This window comes from Fukomys damarensis, unplaced genomic scaffold (genome assembly GCF_012274545.1).
Source record: "Fukomys damarensis isolate Sample0158 unplaced genomic scaffold, DMR_v1.0_HiC HiC_scaffold_12, whole genome shotgun sequence".
In the NCBI taxonomy this organism is placed as follows: Eukaryota; Metazoa; Chordata; class Mammalia; order Rodentia; family Bathyergidae; genus Fukomys; species Fukomys damarensis.
The window spans coordinates 7082928-7103601 of NW_022900924.1; the positions used below are offsets into that span (position 1 = coordinate 7082928).

Here is a 20674-nt window from a genome sequence, read left to right on the forward strand (position 1 = left end):
GTGAGTTCAAGACAACCTGAACTAATAAACTACATAGCAAAACCCTGCCACAAAAAGTAGCCTCCAAAAGCAGGACCCCAGTGGCCCACTGTTTCCAGTTACACCCCACCTCCTAACAGCACATTCAACTATAAATTCATCAGTGATGAGTACGTCCCCCATGATCCAGTCACCTTCCTGAGGCCCCACCTCTGAACACATGAGACTTTTGAGGGGCATTTTAGGTCCAAACTGTAACAGCATCTATTCCTGCCATGAGACCCTCTACAAGGCCACCCAAGATAGGTACTTGAGCTTCACTTCATCCGTTTCTCCGAATGTCTGGTTCTCTCAAGTCATCAACAATTCCCTGCTGTCTGTGCCTCCTGGTGCTCAGTCTCTACATCCTCCAGCTGTATGGACACCACCTCCAGCCAGTCCTGGCACCATTTCCGAGAGCACTGGCCTGAGACCCTGCTCCACCTCTAATCTACAGCAGATTGGGCTTGGGCCTCCATGACCCCAGTAAAATGGGGACTAAGAAGCACAACACAGTGCAGGCTTCAAGGGCTATTGTCAGTAGTCTGCATCTCAGCACCATCGCAATACTGAGGTCAGGCATCCTCCAGACTCTGCAGTGTGCAGGGTGACCAGAGTGCAAGATCAAAGTTCCAAAGTCAAGCTTATCCAAAGTCACCCAGGGCTAATCTTGACCCTTCCACTTGCTGTATGAGCTTGGAAAAGCCACTGGCCTTTACATAGTTCAGTCTCTGGTATGTACAAAGAGGATAATAAAAAGGCTAATTTCATAGGGTTTTTACTTAGGCTTAAAAGACCTGACTCTTACAAAGCACTAAGCACTGTCCTGATACACAGAACACCTTCCATATAGGTTAACTCTTAGCATTTTGTGGTTGTGAGATTGTTGTACTTTTTTTCCAGGTGAGCATCGCTGCCATCCTCAAAACCCTGGGTACAGGCTGGGGATTTTGCCACCTTCCTCACAAGTGCAAGGACCCAAACTCAATCCCCGGTACCAAAAAAAGAAACCCTGGGTGCAGCCTGAGAACGGGGTCGAGGGAGACCTCGTAATGTATTGGGCTAGTGGCTATGTGCAAACCTGAAGGCATCAATGAACAATTGCACTGAGGAATGGAGAAAAAAATAAGCTGTGTCCCAACAAAGAAAACCAGCGGAACTAAGAGGAGAGAATGAGCGTAGACTCAAGAACGGACAACAGCCCTTTGCATACTGTGTAATTCCAGACTCTCAGGAGCACCATCTTGAGCCTGGCAGCCAGACAACCACATGAGCCTTCTGCTCCATGTAACCGAGATTGGACCCTGGGCCCACGGTCTTTGGAGACTGAGACTCATATGCCTAGGTTATTAGCAAGCAGAGGAGGGAGAGGTTCATGCCAAGAGAGGTGTTGATCAAATGCTGTAGGAAGTGGGAAGAGACCACACCGGGACTGGGATCGGGCAGGTGGCCTGATGCTGGGGTCATGGCCACTCTCCTCAGAGGGAGCACTTTTGGGCACCCTCCAGATACATGGGCTGAACACTTCTGCTCACATGTGCACAAACAAGCTTATCCAAGGTAATCAGGTCTAATCCTGGCCCTTCCACTTATTTTATTAGAAACATTTTTGTTTTTTAATGAAACACTAACAAGAAAATGAAGAAAGCAACCCATGACTGCAACAAAATATTTGCAATGCATATATCTGAGAAAGTACTGGGATCCAAAATGTATAAAGAATGACTGCAATTCAAAAACAATAAGACAACTGAATAAAAATAGTGGACAGGCTGGGGGATTTAGCTCAGTGGTTCTGATGCCTGCCTCACAAGCACAAGGTCCGGAGTTCAATCCCTGGCACCGAAAAAAAAAAAAAAAAAAAAAGTGGGGCCTTGTGGGAAGAGGTGAGGTCTTTGCAGGAGCTCCTCCGAGGGCGTCATTCACACCCCCTGGCTCACTTGCACATGCTCTCCCCCCTCCTCTCTCTTCTCTCTTTTTCTTCCCAGCTGCCTTGAGGCAAGCAGTTGCTGCACTATGTGCCCCCACCATGATGTACTGGGCCACTGCAGGTCCAAAGGCAATGGAGTCCAGTGACCATGAACTGAAACCTCTGAAGCCCTGAGCCAAAAGAAACAGTTCTTCCTTTACAGTTCATATTTCTCAGGTATTTTGTCATAATAATAGAAAACCGAGTTAACACAAAGCTGAAAGAAGATTTCTTTTCACTGTATTCATACCCCATGCTTTACAATACCTACCATGTAGGCAATCAGTTTCTAAAACAAAGTTTATTGTTTCACATTCTTCTAGTACTACAATTAGACAAATGTTCTGGCCAGGTATGATAGTGCACACCTGTAATTCTAGCTCTTGGGAGGCTGAGGCAGGAGGATTGCTGTGAGTTCAAGATCAGCCTGGGCTCCATAAATGAGTTCAAGGCCAGTGTGAAGTATACAGCAAGACACTGACTCCAAAAAGAAAAGCAGGGTGGGGTGGGGTGGAGCAGGAGCCAGTGATGTAAAAAGCAAAGGAAAGGCCCGCAACTGGCTTTGCAGCTAAAGACCAGTGGATGTGATGACCTCTGGGCTGGTCCACATGGGACCCTGGGCCTGCCTGGGTGAGTTGAGTCTGTGTAGCTCCTTGGAGATTTCCAGAAAGGTCTTGCCTTTGGTCTCAGGGAGGAATAAGCCAGTCTAGACAGCCCCACAGACACAGACACCGATGAAAGGAACATACAGGAAGTGGGACAAACCCTCCTGTGGGTTAAAAGAGACCCCAAGACTGGTGTGGCCTCTCTCAGGCCTCAACAGAAGGCCCAGGACAAGTCCTCAGCAGGGTCTCCGCCCCTTTGCTCACAAGGGTCACAGTGTCAATCTCCCTGGATGGAGGCCTCCTGCTGAGGTGGTCACGGTGACAAGGACAAAATTTGAGGCAGGGCCCCCCCACTCCAAGGGGAAGGATGGACTTACCAGGATGAAGGGGAACCCCAGCCCCACCAGGAAGAGCATGGTCCACAAGAGCACCCCACAGACCACATAGGCAGCGGGCCGGGCTGTCTGGTCAAACAGCTCTGTAGCCAGGATCCCTGTCACTCCAGCTGCAAGAGAGGGGCCAGGGAAAACTGCCAGCCTGGGTTTCCTCCTCTGCCTGTCCCTCACCTGGGCCTAGTCTGCATGAGGGTCCCAGGGTACTGTCCTAAAACCATTCTCTCCCAGAAGCCTCAGCACAGGTGGGCTCCAGGGGCTGCAGGTGACGTTTCATCTACACCCACCCACTACTCCCCTAGACATCCATTATTCATTCAGCAAGGCCTGAAGTCCAGACGCCCTTGGGCTCACTCACCAGGGCCAATGCCAAAGCTAAGGATGAAGGCAAAGATGCAGGCCATGGCCAGGTAGGGCATCCAGTGGAAGGAGCCCTGCAGTAGACGGGGTGGAGGGTGAGGTGGGAAAGCCGACCTGGCCCAGCCACCACCCCGTTCCCCCGGCTACCTGCAGGCACAGGGCCACTGTGAAGATGCTCCCCCAGCAGATCATCAGGCTGTAACCCCCTATCAGCAGCACCCGCCTCCCTACCCTCTCAATCACCACACACTGCAAAAGAAAGGGGCCACTCAGAGGGGCAGGCAACAGGGAGGGGTGACATGAGGGAGCAGGCAGCAGGGAGCGATGTAGTGTTGCAGAAGATTGTGACTCTATTCATTTCCCTGAGGACCCTCGCAATCACTTATTCAACTTCACTTAGTGTTTTCATCTCCAGATGGGGGTGTGAACGCCCAGCAAGCACAAGTGTTCCATGAAGGCTCACGGACTGGCTGCAGTTTTACAGAGTGAGCGGAAGTGGCAAACGGCTTAATGCAGAGGACTGCAGTCCTAGAAGCACCAGTACCTTGAGCCCTGCCTCCCCCTCGCCCCCAGGGCTGGTGGAGGTGGGCCCAGACTCACGCTGACAAGAACTGCAAACAGCTCGCAGCTCCCAGTCCCGATGATGGCATACTGGACCCTCTCCTCCGGCACTCCCGCCGCCAGGAATATGGAGGAGGCGTAGGCGTACACCTGAAAGGGGGTGGGTGGAGGAGCAGCTCCTGGCTCCCGGCTCCCTTTAGTCTCCCATGGCTCCCGCCTACCTACCGCACGACCTCAGGTCCCAGGCGTAGGGCAGAGCAGGGCCTTACCGAGTCATTCCCACAGAGCTCCATGGCACTGCCCAGCACCACCAGGCTGGTCACCTGCCTCTGCAGGGTAGGATCCAGGACAAGCTCCCACGGGCGCTGAGCACGTCGGCCCTGGCAGGCGACACGCTCTTCCTCTATCTCCTCCAGCTCCTGGGTCACGTCCCTGTCACCTCGAAGCCACTTCAGGGCTGATACAGGGGGAGAGAGTGCTGAGCTCCTGCTCCCTCAGCCCCTCTTCGGTGCCCCGTGGTGAGCCCTCCCTCCAACCCCAAATCCTTCCCTCCCACTCCCCCTCCACCCCACCTACCTGCTTCTATCAAACACAGGGAAAACCAGGTTGGGGGCATGACTCAATGGTACAGCCCTTACCTAGGTTTTATGAGGCCCTGGTTCACTTCCCAGCACTGAACACACACACACACACACACACACACACACACACACACACAGAAAACACCCGCATTTTGAGAACATTGTATTGGCAAAAGATCTGCCCCTTTGGATTAAAAAAGAGACAGAAATAGTTTGACACGAGAAGATTTCCGTACCCTCAGCTTTCTAAAGGTAGAAAGCAGGCTGGGAAATGTGCTTCACCACCAAACCCCATCAGAAAGCATCAAGGAAAGCACGGAAAAGGGAGGCTCTCTCAGAGTGCTGAAGACAGAGAACTACAGCCTGGAAGCCCCTCCTGGGGCCAGAGCCAGGACTGGATCAGGGAAATTCCTCTCCCCATGCCGGGAGACCTGGCCACGTGCTCCTAGGGACATTCCAATAACGTTTTGGGTCAGTGGCTGCTCTGTACCTTCTGAAGATTCCTTGTGTTGAAATCAGATCTTAATTCTGGCGACCCTGTATCACTTTTCTGTATGCCGAGTGTGGTGGGGGATAAAGATTTGTCTTTTTATACCTTACATCTCTGGGCCACAAGAAAAGCATCTGTAGACTTGATGTGATCTTAGGATACAGGACATCAGCCTGATACTGAGAATGGATGAGACTTTGAGGAACCTGGGGATGGGGTTGAACATATTTTGCATAAGGCAGAAAATACAGAGCCATATGCCAAGAGAGCATTGGCTATGTAGCCACAGCCAGGCCTGGTGGCTCGTTCGTGAGGCTGAGGAGGGAGGATCATCTGCGCTCGGGAGTTCAGGACCAGCCTGAGCAAACGCAGTAAGACTCCTGAGTCAAGGAAAACACACTGTGGCTATGATGGAAAATTGACACGAGTACAGGGCTGGGGATTTAGCTCAGTAGTTCTGGTGCCTGCTTTGCAAGCATAAGGACCCGAGTTTGATCCCAGTACCAGAAAACAAAACAAAACACACAAACAAAAAGTTGAGACAAGCACATCCACGGGCCAGGTCTTCACTGCTCCCTAAATTCACACCCCTTGCCCCAGGACAGGATGCTCTACTACTTTGCTCAACCCTTGGCTTTGGATTCAGCTGCTCGACTCCCTTTGGCCAATGGAATGTTGTTGTGCATGGGGGACTAAAAACTTGGAAAGTGCTTGTGCAGTGGGGTTCACTTTCTTGTGTCTCTGCAATCCCCACACTAAGAAGGTTCTTAGGCTAGCCCATTGGTACCGAGAGGGAAAGATGTGTGCAGAACTGAGCTGGCCCAGCCCAGCCCAGCCTAGACTCACCACGAGCTGGCCCCAGCTGAGATCCGCAGAGCTGTAAATGAGTAAAAGGTGTGGCAAATGGCTACAGTTTTAAGTCAGAGATCTCTGTGATTGTTCCGTGGGCGTCCTTATTATAGCCATAGTGTCTCTCATCGTCCAGTTAGCATTGGGCAGGGGAGGCTTGCTCAGGTGTCTGCATGTGGCTATTTTTATGCACTCCCTTAGCTTTCCTGAAAGGAAGGAGCTGGGTCTGATCCACCTCACTGTCCTACGATTTAGGACATCGCCTTGATAAAGAGTTTGGAAGGGATGTACAGACAGATGGTGGTGTTGAGGCATAGAAAGGACAGCTTTTCCCTGATAAAGAAATGAGGACTCGTATGCTCCTGTGAAATGCATCTTGGGATCAAGGGTGGTCTGGGGGCTCAGGGGCAGGGACTCACCTGCCACACAGGCCTCGGTGTCTCCACGGTCAATGAGGAGGTAGCGTGGGCTCTCGGGGAGCAGGGGAAGAGAGGCGAGCTGGAGCACCCCGGGCACCAGGCAGCTGGCCAGCAGCATGGGCCAGGCCTGTCGACCACCCAGGAGCTCCCTGGGGAGGCAGAACACAGGCCAGGCTAGGCACCTCCTTCACCCTGTCTCCCCTCCTTTTTAACCCCCTGCCTACCTTCTAACCTACTTGCAGAGCCCTGTACCTCTTCCCCTTCAGCCCAACTCTGGATCTGGACATCAAGATCCTTCCCACCCAGGTAGAAACCGAGAGAGGGTAGGGCAGGCCCCTGCCCACCTCATTCATCCCTAGCACCTCCTCCTCCCAGCGGTCCAGGTTCTGTTGGTTCCTCTTTTATTTTTTAATGGGATGACCAGGGTAGGATTCCCCTTAAAAGCCCAAATCTGTCAAGACCTGTTCTTTGTTACCTGTCCTGGAGAGGATGGGAAAAAAGTGATTCACACTAAAGCGTGTTTGGCTTTTTGTGTATCAGCCATAAGGATGAGGATAGAAATTTGATGGCTTCATGCAAAAAAAAAAGCAATGCCTTAATTTATGTAGTGGGTAGGGGAAAAATTTGAGTGAAGAAAGGTTTTACTAGCGTTCTTGAAATCATTCAATGTACAGGGAAGAGGAGCCTTACCTGAGTCCAACCACCTGTCCCATCACGATCCCCAGGGCTACGAAGATGGCTGAGCTCATGGCCACAGCTCCCCTGAGTTCCTTGGGAGCACTCTCCCCCAGGTACATGGGCTGGATGTTCATGCTCACCCCTGAAAGCATGCATGGCAGGGGCCTATCAGCTACCAGGAGGCCCCCACGCACCTGAGATGGTCCTCTCCACCTCATGAGGGACCACTCTGTCCCTTGTCCACTGGATCCTGGCACTAAGGGCCACTATACCCCTACACACTCACCCTATATACTCTAAAGGGCTCCACCTCATCTGCTCTAGGGCCAACTGGACCTCCTTCCCTCAGGATTTCTGGGACGACTTAAGTCTTTCAGCTCCTGTTGTGGCTTGTATCTAGATGTCCCCCAAACCCTCATGCAGTCTTCTTTGTTTTGTTTTGGCTTTTTGAGACAGGGTCTCACTATGTGGTTGAGACTGACCTGGAACTCACTATGTACTCACAGAAATCCTCCTGCCTCAGCCTCCTGAGTGCTGGGATTACAGGAGTGCACCACCATGCCCAGCTCATGCAGTCTTTTTTGGTTTTTATCATTTTTTTGTTTTTGGGGGGTATACCAGGGTTCGAACTCAGGACCTTGCATTTGCGAGGCAAGTGACGGTACCACTAAGCTAAATCCCCAGCCCCCAATGCAGTCTTTTTTTTGTTTTGCTTTTTGAGACAGAGTCTCACTATGTAGTTGGACTGACCTGGAACTCACTGTAGTCCAGGCTGGTCTCGAACTCACAGCGATCCTCCTGCCTCAGCCTCCCGAGTGCTGGGATTACAGGCGTGCGCCACCACACCCGGCTTCCCAATGCAGTCTTTTTTGAAGGTAGCTAAATCTGGAATGTGTGATGCTAGGACCAAGGGCATGTGATCACTAAACCACTACACATGAGTGATTGGTTTGGCCCTGCCCTAATCCTGGTAGTCTGAATAAGGGAAAAAGAGCAGAAATAACCAGCAGGAAGCCATGGGGCAAAGCATCAACAACCTAGACAGAATAAGGACAACTGTGTCAAAATATCAGAAAACCAATAGAAGCTGGGCGTGTTGGCACTCATCTGTAATGGCAGTACTCATGAGGCTGAGACAGGAGGATTGCTACAAGTTCAAGGCATCCTGGGATACACAGTAAGTTCAAGTCTAGACTGAACTACATTAAAAAAAAAAAGTTCACCTTACCCCACCCCCAGACTCCCCGGAATGCACAAAACCAAAAGTACAAGCCCCCAGCCTTATCTGCACTGGAGTTTGACTCCCCCAAGTGGGATTTGGACGCCATGACATTTCCTCTAAAAACCTTGTGTGGTCAAAAACTCCTCTGACTCAAGGGCTGAGTCGAGCAGCCTATCGGGCCATGACTCCAGTTAACCCCAGGTTTAGATCCTCCCATAATCCCAGAACCTTGAGAGACCCGGTAGTGGCCCCTGTGGGGGCTGTGACTCTTCTCACTGGCCTGCTCCCACTGTGTGGAGTGTGCTCGGCTTCTTTCACTTTTAATAAATCTTGTTCTGTTACCCCTGCTCAATTCTTTGTTTGTGATACCAGGAACTTGGAAACAACTCCCCAAGACACTCCACCCAATATCCGGCCCTCTCTCTGCACTATGGGCTTGGGCAGAGGGAGGTGAGAGGAAGGTGGATGTGTTGCTAAGGAGCCTCAGGGGTTCCCCTGCTGTCGCATCCTTTCTTGAGTACGCAGGGCCCAACCTCAAAGTCCGGCCTGGGTCCTTCCCCCTAATGTGTGTGCTGTTCTTAAGGATCCAGGGTCCATGAGTCAAATGTGGGGAAGTGGTGTGTGACCAGAACATCCCCTCCCCTGTCCTCTTCCCTCCTCTCCTCCCTGCCCCTCACTCCTGGAGAAAGCCAGTCGTCAAGCTGTGAGGACATGGAGAGACCCAGATGGTGAGAGGCTGGGGTCCTGCTGATGGCACACGGCAGAACCCCGTGGGAAGCACCTTCCAGCCCCAGGCAAGCCTGCAGGTAGCAGCGGCCCTGGCTGACAGCTTGAGCACAACCTTATGACAGACTTCAAGCTGGAGTGACCCAGTTAAGGCGTTTCCTGGTCCCTGACCCGCACAAACTGCAGATTATAAATGCTGGGGTTTTTTGTTTTGTTTCGTTTTTTGCTTTTTTGTACCAGGGATCAAACTCAGGACCTTGCGTTTGTAAGGCAGGCGGCAGCACCACTGAACTAATCCCTGGCCCTAAATGTTGGTTGGGTTTTTTTGTTTTTTGTTTTTTGGGTTTTTTGGTACCGGGGATCGAACTCGGGTCCTTGCACTTGCAAGGCAGGCAGCAGAACCACTGAGCCAAATTCCCCGGCCAAATGTTGGTTGTTTTAAGCCAGTAAATTTGGAGACATCTGTTTCACAGGAATGGGTACCTAATGGAGACAGCAATACCTGGATGTATAAATAGTAGATGGTCAAGATATGACTTAATTGATTGGAGCTACTAAAAGCTCTGATGAGTTTACTCACAATTCTGCTCTCTCACATGACAAGCCTTGGACACTTGGCAGGGAACACCAAAGGATTCATTCTATGTCTCTTTACACCTTGGCTGCCAGGAATCTCATGCTTAGAGTGTTGCTCAAACACAGGATTTATTATTGGAATAAATTTGGGGATGTTTTCTCCTTTTCCTGAACAGTCTCCTTAATATTTACTGTAAATGTCTGGTTATACGAGGTATGTGTATCCAAGGACTGAACCTAGAGCTTTCTCACTGAGTCACATCCCCGGCACCTTTTTCACTCTTTACTTTGAGACAGGGCCTTGCAAAGTCATTAAGTTGCCTAGGCTGGGCTTGATCTTGTGATCCTCCTGCTTCTGCCTCCCAGAGTGCTGGGATTACAGACTTGTGCCACCGTGCCCAGCAATTATATGTGTCTTTAAGATAAATCCTGTCTAGTCATTTTGTAAAACAAGCAGACATGCATGAAAGATAAGTCCATGAATAAAGAGGAGGTAAGAAGGAACATTCATGAATGAGTAGAAACAAAGAGGTGGCCAGAGACGCCCACTCATCCCATACCTGCATTGACTCCCACGAGGAGTCTTCCCAGCATGATCATCTCCAAGGAGCCAGCCTTGCGGCTGAATCCAAATAGGGTCGCGGCTACCACTGCAAAGATGTTATTCACCAGGAGGGACTTCTTCCTTGGGGGAAGTGGAAAACAGGTAGGAGAAGCTGTGGCTCAGTGCAGGGGGACCATCTCCACGTGCCCCTCAGCAACTCTGACTAACTTTAACCACTATTTCGCTTTTCAGTTTCAGTCATTTGTGGCCCCAAAATATTAAATGAAAAATTTTAGAAATAAGCAAATCAGGGGCTGGGGATTCAGCTCAGCGGTTCGGTGGCCTGCCTTGCAAGCTCAAAGACCCGAGTTCAATCCCCGGTACCAAAAAAAAAAAAAAAGAAAGAAAGAAATAAGCAAATCACGAGTTTTAAAGAATTTTCATCTTAGTATATTGTCGGAATTGTCCAGTTCATCATTGTTGCTGCTAATCTCTCATTGTGCCTAATTTGTAAGTTAAACTTTATTACATATGTAGGAAAACATGGACTATATAGGGCTTGGTACTATTCATGATTTCAGGCATTCAGTGGGGCTCTTGAAACAGATTTACTACAGATAAGAAAAGGCTACTGTAATTAAATTTATCATTAAGTGCAGAACGTCAAGAGAGCAGGGCTAACAGAATTCTGATCATACGGACCTCCCGGCCTCAGGAAGAATATCTATTACACTGCCCTGGTGTGTGTGGCAAGACAATGCTCTGAGTGGTATTACTTAGGGAGCAGTGAATGCTCATGCTGGTGTGCATAGGAAGCTTAAGCGCTGTCAGGTAGGGACAGGAGAAAGATGTCTATGTGTGCCGGTACTTAGCAAAGGGGTGGACTGTGGTGGCCATTTGTTTTTTCTGCTCACATTGCCTCTCTTCCACTCCTGCACAGATGTAGTCATGTAAACCAGCACAGACCAATAACAGCTCATCCTCCTGAATGCTGGGTCTTGAAGATATTGGTAACAGAATACAGACAGAGCTGAGTGTGCTGAAGTTGTCCTTCCTAGAACCAACTCCAAAGGTCTGGCTGTTGAGATCCTTGAAATTACCTCGACCCATGTTTTTCTTGCGGCCTGTCTTTTTAGCACTTCCTTCCATTCTGTGAGCTACTTCAGTACCCTTCCAGTTATTACATTTTTTTATTAAGTGGGTTCAAGTCAGATTCTTTGTTTGCAACTTAGGAACAGGAGATACATAGAAAGCACTTACCTTCCCAGTATGACGGCCATGGGCCCTGCAAGGAGTGCTCCAGAGAGGCCCCCCAGGGGGAAAAGAGACACAATGAGGGACCACACAAGCAGCAGCAGGTGGTCAGGTAGTGGTCTTCCCGTATGTGCCTGCCATGTTTCATTGGTGAATTCCTGAATGTGCTGTGGACAGAGATGCCAGTCAGCCCGCTGTGAATAGGGGAAGAAAAGCAGAGCCCCTACAGGCTCTGTGCCTCTGCAGAGCAGGCACAAGTATCCTGAGCAATACTGCTCCCTAGGGGGGAGGAACAAAGTCACCTGACCTCCCATGTGCTGCTTTCCTTCACCTTCTGTATCTTCTGTAGCCGGAGCTGGATTTCTCTATTTCCTCCTTTCTGGGATTTCACTGTTTCTCTATACTCACACAACGTAACGGCAGTATATGTGTGGGCTTTTCCCACAAAAATCAATTCTCCAACTCTCCGCATACCAGCTAGGTGTACTATAATTTAACAAAGTTCTGACACTATCTGAAGTTAGCATCCAGTTCTACAAGTCAAAGAGCTCAGTCCCATGAAACTGCAACCTCTTCAGATAAAAATTGCAAATCCAGGCCTCCTGGATTCTACGGACCAGCTATAAAATGGGGTTTTTATAATCCTCTCCTCAGGTTCAATAGCTCACAAAACTTAGAGAGGCAGTTTCATTACATTTACTGGTTTATTATAAAGGATAAAACTCAGAAAGAATCAGATGCTATAGCTGCAGAGGGCAAGGTTTGGAGCTCCCATGTCCTCTCAGGGCACCACCTTCCTAGCTCCTCAATGTACTCACAAAACTGGAAGTTCATCATATTTCATTAGTCGAGAGTTTTTATAGAAGCTGGGTGTGGTGATGCACACCTGTAAATCCCAGCACTTGAGAGGCTGAGGCAAGAGGTCTGCTGTGAGTTCAAGGCCAGCCTGCACTGCAAAAAAAAAATTTATACAGCTTAATCTTGAGGCTTCTCGCCTTCCCAGAGGGCAAGGGGTGGGAATGAAAGTTCTAACACTCTGATCACTTGGGCTTTCTGGTGATATATGTGAAGCTGTCCACAGGAGCCTGATTCAAAGTCACGTCATGAGCATAAACTCAGGTATGATCAAAAGGGGCTCGCTACAAAAAAAATAAATAGATAAAAGATGTTCCTATCACTCAGAAAACTCCAAAGGTTTTTAGAAGCTCTACCCCAGGAACAGTGACAAAGACCAATTATAGTTCAAATTGTACTACATGCTCCCAGCCCACTATCCCACATTTTCACTCTGCTTTTGACCCAGGAAGCCACCTGTGCAGCTCACATCACTGAGTGTTACGGCTTCTCTCTAGCCTCATGCCATCATAGGTGGGGCTTTTTGGAGGTGCTCATCTAAGGTGTATGATACTGGGATTAAGGGAACGTGATTACAAAATCAGTCCACTAACTGATTGAGCGTAGTCCTGGGTGTGGGTAATGGGAGTGGTAGTTTGCTGCTGCTGCTGCTTGCTGCTTTGCTTGCTATGTCCCCTGCTTGCTTGCTATGTACTGTTTCTCCTCTGTGACGCCTCTCCGCCGTGAAGCTAGCCAACCTCTACAGACTGTGAGCTGAAATAAAGCTTTCCTCCTCTAACTCTGGGTGTCTGATATTTTGCCTCAGAAATGAGAAAAGTAACAAAGATACTGGGTTCCCTTGCTGACTGAGTTTTAGTTGGACTTGGCCAATGGAAAGTTCCAATAGGACTTTAGAGGCAGGGACGGAGGAACTTGGAGGTCCATCTGGTTCCCTCTGTCTGTGGCGTCACCGCAGGCTGGCTGCAACCCTTGGCCAAGGTCCACTGCTCCTCATGAAGAGGCCTGTGTGATATGGTTCATTCCTTCCGTTTTGGTCATCATTCCTTCTGCTTGTCTCTTTCTGGGGGAGAGGTGCTGAGACAGTGGTATTACTAAATCTGTACTACTGCACTTTCCCTGGCTGTGTGTGTTTCCCTTACCTCCACTTAATCATCCTTTGTGACTCATCCTCTGTGGTACCCAGACCCACTTGACTTATCTTGCGTGAGCCATGTGTTTTCTTGGAACCCTGACTGGGGTAAGCCTCAAAAATACAGTCACCCCTCTGTATCTATGGACAGAACCAAGAGTAGATCAAAAAGACGTAGGAAAACAGCTGTATCTGTACTGGAACCCTAACCAGACATTTTTCTTGTCATTATTCCTTAATTAATATACCAACTCTTTACGTGACATTTACACTGTATTAGGTATTATAAGTAATCTAGAGACTACTTAAATTCTACGGGAGGATATAGGTAGGTTTTATGCAAATACTACACAATTTTATGTAAGAAACTTGAGCATCCGTAGGTTTTGGTATCCACGGGGTACTCTGGAACCCACCCTGCATGACACCAAAGAGTAAGGGTGCTCTATTAAGTACACAGAACTCTGATGGCTGCTAACACCAAGAATTGGGTCCAGACAAGTGGAACAACTCGCCTAAGGCCTCAGCCACGGGCCCAGGCTGCACCCAGCTAGTTTGCTCTCCACACAGCCTCAGCTCCCAGACCACCACATCGAGGGAGCAGATGGAAGCCATATGGTTGGGAGACGGTAAAGACGGGGACACTTGTCCTTGGTCAGAGGGGCAGTACCAGTCTTAGGCTTCCCAACAGGACATGCAGGAGGCCAGCGGGTTCAGGTGTTGGCCAGGTCTCCCCTACGGGTGCTAGCTCCAAGGTATAGATGCCACTCCCCTCAGAGGAAGGAAGTCAGAGGAGTTGGACTAGGGCCAGCCTCCCTCGGTCTTGACCTTTGACCCCCCAAGACTGGCTATTAGCAGAGATTCACTACTTAATGGAAATAAGGCTCTTCTGGGCTCTTTTTCAAGTAGGCCTCAACTTTTGGTCTTCAGTGATCGTCTGCACTGTCCAAGTTTAGCAAGAATTCTACGTCAAAGGACAATTGACTTAAAATAATTTAGTTTAATTAGCCACACATGGTGACACATGCCTGTAATTCCAGCACTTGGGAGGCTGAGGCAGGAGGATCACCATGTGTTTGAGGCCAGCCTGAGCTACTTCATGAGCTCAAGTCCGTCTTAAACTACATAGTGTGACCCTGCCTCAAAAATACATAAATAAATAAGTTTAATTGGCTTTATTTTCCATCTTAGAACCAGGCAACACTTTGTTCCATAGAGTTTTGTTGGTCCAAGCCAACAAGATTAGTTTTATAGAAAGAAAAGTGCTGAAATAAAGCAGAAACAGAAACAAACAGGAAATTTGTCTTTTTTTTTGGTTTTTTAGTTCAGGCTGGCCCTGAACTCACTATGTAGCCCAGGCTGGCCTTGAACTCATGGCAATCCTCCTGCCTCAGCCTCCCGAGTGCTGGGATTACAGGCGTGAGCCATAAATTTGTCATTTTAAGGTTACTTTCATTGTAAGGTAAGTAGGGACAGAAAGACAGCACAATAGGAAAATAACTGATTGGTTGACATCAGCGTATTTTTGGTTACTCCTTTTATGCTAGGGTTAAAGCAGAGACATCTTTGTTATCATGCCAATCGACACTGGCCTTTTGGGGAAATTTGGCTGTTATCTCCCTAATCCTGATTTCAGAAGGCCAAATAATCGGCTTAGTTTTAGCTTGATGATAGGGAACTTTAGGGGGAGTGACTCCATTTTGATTTTTTAGCATGGAACTGAGTTCAAAACAATGGCCTCCTATAATTTCTACGTAAGACTTGCTAAGTTGGTTCAGCTGGGATCCCCCATCCTTTGTTTTTGTTTTTGTTTTTGTTTTTTGGTACCAGGGATTGAACTTGGGTCTTTGCTCTTGCAAGGCAGGCCACCATAACGCTGAGCTAAATCCCTGCCCCGCAATCCTTTGTATCTGATCATCCTCTGTACCTGATCAGGTTCCTTCCCACTTGTCTTTGCATAACCATGGTTTTACTAGGGTCATTCATTTATTATTTCTTTAATAGAGTTTTTTTTTTCTTTAACATCATTCAGCAGGGCCACAGGAGCTGTCAAGTCCAAGAAAGCACATTTTTGAGGACTGAAGATGGCCTTTGGGAGGCAAGGTTGATTGTGACTGCCATGGAGGGTCCCCTCCACAGTTGTGAGCCTCCATGGAAGTGGGCATCAAATGCTTGGTGAATGCAATGAATATATAATCCAATGCAGCCAGCTCATACCTCCATTTCTAAACCTTTTAGTCCATCCCTTTTCTTCATGGGGCTGGGATGCCATCATTATTCCTGCTCAGAATACGCTCCTAATGTCCTCTGTTAACAGACAGTTCTAGCAGAGCATGGTGGTGCACACTTGTAATCTCAGCACTCAAGGCTGAGGCAGGAGGATTGCCACGAGTTGAAGGCCAGCTGGGCTACATAATGAGTTCAAGGCCAGCCTGAACTACACAGCAAGACCCTGTCTCAAACAAAACAAGACAAAAACCAAACAAACAATTCTTTGAGGAAGTTCTCCCAGGTTGTCAATTACAGCCCTTATTCCTCCATTAAAGTGACCACTGTCATCACGGGGGAAGGGTGCTATGCTTCAGTTTAAACCTGAAGGAGCCCGTGGGACAATGGAGAGCAACATGGAGAACGCACTACTAAACAGATGCTGAGCTGAAGCCCCACCATGGGCAGCTGATGGTCCCCACCCAGTGCCCACTGAGACGGTAACAGTGGACACAACGTACATACCCAGGTTGGGGCGTTGATGATGGAGAGGTTGTAGCCAAACTGAAAAGTGCCACCAATGCCAGCCACACAGACGGTCAGGAGCAGGACCCTGCCCTGAATTAGAGAAGACAGGGGAGAGCACAGAGTAACCAAAAACGACCTGCACCTCCTCCCTGGGACAGAGCTACAAATCACAGCATTGCAATTCATTTGAACCAGGCAGTAAGGTCTCTACTTTGCAGATAAGAAAACTGAGGCACAGTGGGGTGGGGTTACCCAGATCACATGGCTGGCAGATAGCGGGGAACCCAAGCCTTCTGTTCTGAATCCAGGTGTCTCACCAGTCTCACCACACCCTCCCTCTCCCAGCACGTTCCTGAGAGAAGGAAGTCACTGGGCTGCCCCTGGGTATATCTGCTGTGGGTGGAGAGGGCAATCCCCTGACCTGGGGAGAGTCCCAGTGACTTCCCCCTGGGAAATCTCCAGCAGAGTGGCTTGGCTCCAGGAGTCTGGACTGAGCCTCCCCTTACCTCTACGAGTTGGCTCTGCAATGATGATAAGAGAAGGGGCGCATGGTCCTGCATGTGCGGGAACCTGGGGGGACGCTCAGGGCAGCAGACAGCAGACAGATAGTGGAGGTGCCTGGTCGCAGTATCAGCACTTTCCTGACCCCCTAATACCCTGAGGTGCTTCCCTACCTGGACCTGGAGATAATACTGTCCACCTGCAGGACGGGGACATATATGCTCTGCATCCCAGTACAGCTTCCTTAGGGATGGGGCGCCGGTCCCCGAGGCATTCCACCCAGAGGGTTCAGGGCCCTTACATCCATTCCATGTAGTTAGTTTTTTGTTTTGTTTTTGGTTTTTTTGAGACAGGGTCTTACTATGTACTTGAGACTGACGTGGAACTCACTGTGTAGCCCAGTCCAGTCTTGAACTCACAGTGAACCTCCTGCCTCAGCCTCCTGAGTGCTGGGATTACAGGCATGTGCTGCCACACCCAGCCCATGTAGTTAGTTTGTTTTTGTTTGCATGAGATTCATAATCTTGCTTCTATTTTGCATTGTATAATTGTAAGCAGCAAAATGACATGCTAAGGACTGATGCTCAGTGACAAGAGTGCCTGCTGAGGAGGCAGGACACCCTGAGCTCTACCTCTAGCACTATAAAAAAAGAAAGAAAAAAACAAACAAACAAAAAAACAACTGACATGCTCATTATGATTTTTTAAAGTCCACTCAGAGTCTAAGTGGTTTATTTGAGCCATCTCTCACCACAAGCAAAGGGATGGAGGATCATATGATGGTCATCATTTGATACAAGTGAGGAAGGTGAGTTTAAGGTCTCCTATGCTTTTCTGGTCTGAATGCAGAGTCATGGTTCAAATCAGAGCTTTGGTCCCTGATGCCTAGGTAATAATGGTCCAGGTTCTCTTCCTTCATCTTCATAGCCAGCCCGAAGCAGATTCACATGAGGGTTATGGAACAGAGTGTGCTTACCATCTCCCCATGGAGAGACCTGGTCCTAATGTGGAGATGGACCTGATGTGACAAACTCGGGTCTCCTCTCCATGGTGCGACTTCAGGACAACACTCAGCGCGCTCAGTCCCACCCCGGGGAGCGCTATGATACAGGTGAGGGCTTCCACATGCGAGCTTAGCCCTTCTCACTTTAGGCCGCCCCACCTGCTGAGCTAACCGACCCAATAGTGGAAAGCCCGAGGATGTAGCTATTGACACCACCGCCATTTTGGACCTGGACCTCATGAAGGTTTTTTTGAAAATTTAGATTTCCCTTGTCTCAAGATGGCTGCCACATAGAATAGCAGCCGCCATGTTAGAACGTGGCTTCTCCCAACAAAGGACAGGCTTCTTCTTCCCATCATGCTCTTCTCCCACCAAAAAAGTAACCTAATACTTGCTACCTCCTAACAGCTAGTGATGTCAGAGGCTCCTCCAATCCCTTAATACTACCTCACTCAACTCCACCCCAGCTCAGGCTAACCCCACCCTGCTCCTATAAAAGAAACTCCCCGTGCTACCTTGTTGCTGTCTCTCCTTTGTTTAGAGACAATCCGGCAGATACCCCATAATAAAGCCTTATTATAGTCCTGGTCTGGTCCTGGTTTTTCGGCCCTTTAACCTAACAACTGGTTAACCAAAATTCTCCCAAAGTACAATGATACACTGCTTCCATCAGATATTTTCCTAAGCATTCACGGAATATCTGACCTTATAAAAATCAAATCACTGGGGCCAGGTATGGTGGCGTATGTCTGTAATCCCAGCACTTAAGGGCTGAGGCAGGAGGATTGCTGTTAGTTAAAAGCCAGCCAGTTCTACACGGTGAGTTCAAGGCCAGCTTGGACTACATAGAGACCACTTAAAATAAATTTTAAAAATTAATTAAATTAATGAAATCATTGATCCCCCCCAAAATTATACCGCTTTTCTTGTTCTGTATATTTTAATTCCTGCAAGCCAGATGTATTACATGGTTGGCTAAAGGTTTTCTGAAGAATTTCCAGAACCTATTCATTCATCAGTTAAGTAATGAGTGTTTGTCCTGGCCAGGACAGGTGCTGGGGTGCAGACACAGTTAACGGAAAAGACGGATGCATAGACTACTCCGTGAGAAACAATGCTGGGGAGGGAAGAGCACAGGCTGATCACTTTGCCCTAGGTCTGGAAGTGGACCCATGACAGAGGCCCTGCTTGTTTGTAATTCCCATATGGTCTAACTAACTTCATCCTGAACCAGAAGCCGTAGGAGGAAGGTGGGTAGGAACTCGAGGATCTGACTGCATGGGCGGTATTGCAGCCCCAAGGGGGCTGCGTGGAGGTGAGAGGGCCCTCCCACATCAGGACAGCTCATGGCGAGAAAGCAGTGAGAGATATAGTGTTTGATGACAAATGAACCTATAGGCAGGAGATGCCCACACGTTTCCAAGACTACAGGAAATTATTCAATTTTTATGACGCCGTGCCTGTCTACTGCCTAGCACCTTGCTTGATCAGGTTAAGTGTTCAAACATTATCATGGTGAATAATAATTCAGGGACAAATGTTTATTTACTTAATTATTTTTGCTACGCTAGGGATCAAACCCAGGACCTCACACATGCTACCAGGCAAGTGCTCTATCATTGAGCTACACCCCAGGCCCTGGAAATAGCTATTTATTATCTCCCTACTATTGGTACTAAATCTACCACTATTCTAGATGGTGGGGATGTAACTGAACAAGAAACAAAACCCAAAACCCCAGGGAGTTTTCCTTCCAGCAAGAAGACAGACAATAAAAACTGAACAAGCAAAATATGGGCCGGGGGTTTAGCTCAGTGGTTTTCCTGCCGGCCTTGCAAGCGCAAGGTCCTGAGTTTGATCCCAAGTACCTAAATAAGTAATATAAAAATTTTAAAAACCACTACACCTAATGTGAGTTTAGTTTTAAAAAATATATATAGCCGGGTGTGATGGCACACGCCTGTAATCCCAGCACTTGGAAGACTGAGAGAGGAGGATCACTGTGAGTTTGAGACCAGCCTGGGCTACACAGTGAGTTCCAGGTCCGTCTCAACTACATAGTGAGACCCTGTCTCAACCCCCCCCAAATATATATAGTATGTCAGCTTATTATAGACAGCTGAGCTAGGTAGAAATACTATAGGCAGTCAAAGAGGACTAGTTGCTCGAGAGAGTCAGGACAAAGGTGAAACACACCACAGGTGCAGCTGGAGACTCATCTGTTGGAGGCTGGGCCTCAAGATAACGTCAAGATGACCAGACCTGCACACTTCCTCGCAGGACAAACCCTGAGCCTGATGAAGTCTAGACAGATATCAGCCACCCCGGTGGTAACCAGAGACCTCTGGACCCATCATTTCTGGACGAAGTCTTTGTTCTTTCCCTCCACACTGGTTATGTGACTCGTTTCCCAAATGGACCACTGTCGGCTAAGTGGCCGTTCTTGTAACTTTATTGGTTGATCATGGCTGTGGCCCAATTTGCACCCACGTGGGTCTTGCTCTATAAAACGCCTCTGGAAAGTGGGGGTCCCCAGTTACTCATTCGGAACTCCTCCTGCCTCTCAGGTGCTTTCCTAACAATATCTTCCTACTCGTGAACTCCGTTGTTCCTAGAGTTCATTCTCTGATTTTTAGAGAACGCGAGCTCGGCGTATCAGACATCTAACAGGTTGGGATACAAGATTTCCTATTCATCTCCGGTACTATCACCTGTATCAAACTGGTGCAAGACAAAGCAGGAGAGGGAGACGTGCAGTGTTTTAAACGGCCTGAGAAGCGAGGTGACATCCATCTGAAGGACAACACCCAGGTTGAGGGAAACCCAGACTCCCTGACTGCCCCACCCTGGGTGAGGTAGGACGCCGAGTCCGAACTGAGGAGCCTGGAAGAGGAGGAGAGCGGCCGGGGAAATCACCGGAGCAGGGAGGACCCAGCGGGCATCACTGCGGGCGGGGGCGTAGACGGCGGGGCCCCAGGTCCGGCCCCTCGCACCCGGAAGACAACACCCAGGTTGAGGGAAACCCAGACTCCCTGACTGCCCCACCCTGGGTGAGGTAGGACGCCGAGTCCGAACTGAGGAGCCTGGAAGAGGAGGAGAGCGGCCGGGGAAATCACCGGAGCAGGGAGGACCCAGCGGGCATCACTGCGGGCGGGGGCGTAGACGGCGGGGCCCCAGGTCCGGCCCCTCGCACCCGGAAGCCGGAA

General features: G+C 49.1%; 1 protein-coding gene and 1 pseudogene across 2 annotated transcripts in view; both read right to left on the reverse strand.

Moving 5' to 3' along the window:
- Positions 1-1890: 1890 nt before the first annotated feature.
- Slc2a11 (solute carrier family 2 member 11) overlaps positions 1891-20674 on the reverse strand; it is a 19401-nt gene continuing 617 nt past the window's right edge. Inside the window, exons 2-10 of one of the 2 annotated variants that reach the window (XM_033762364.1) lie at positions 15962-16054; positions 11251-11411; positions 10007-10131; positions 6935-7064; positions 6245-6393; positions 4175-4362; positions 3945-4055; positions 3343-3418; positions 1891-3097 (exon numbers count right to left, since the gene is read on the reverse strand). In XM_033762364.1, the coding sequence (XP_033618255.1) occupies positions 2862-3097; positions 3343-3418; positions 3945-4055; positions 4175-4362; positions 6245-6393; positions 6935-7064; positions 10007-10131; positions 11251-11411; positions 15962-16054 (1269 nt within the window). In that variant the 3' untranslated portion in view covers positions 1891-2861. Of the gene's footprint in view, positions 3098-3339; positions 3419-3491; positions 4056-4174; positions 4363-6244; positions 6394-6934; positions 7065-10006; positions 10132-11250; positions 11412-15961; positions 16055-20674 lie in introns of those variants that run through there. The other variant, XR_004516757.1, reaches the window with a different exon arrangement.
- LOC117285693 lies at positions 17312-17720 on the reverse strand (annotated as a pseudogene).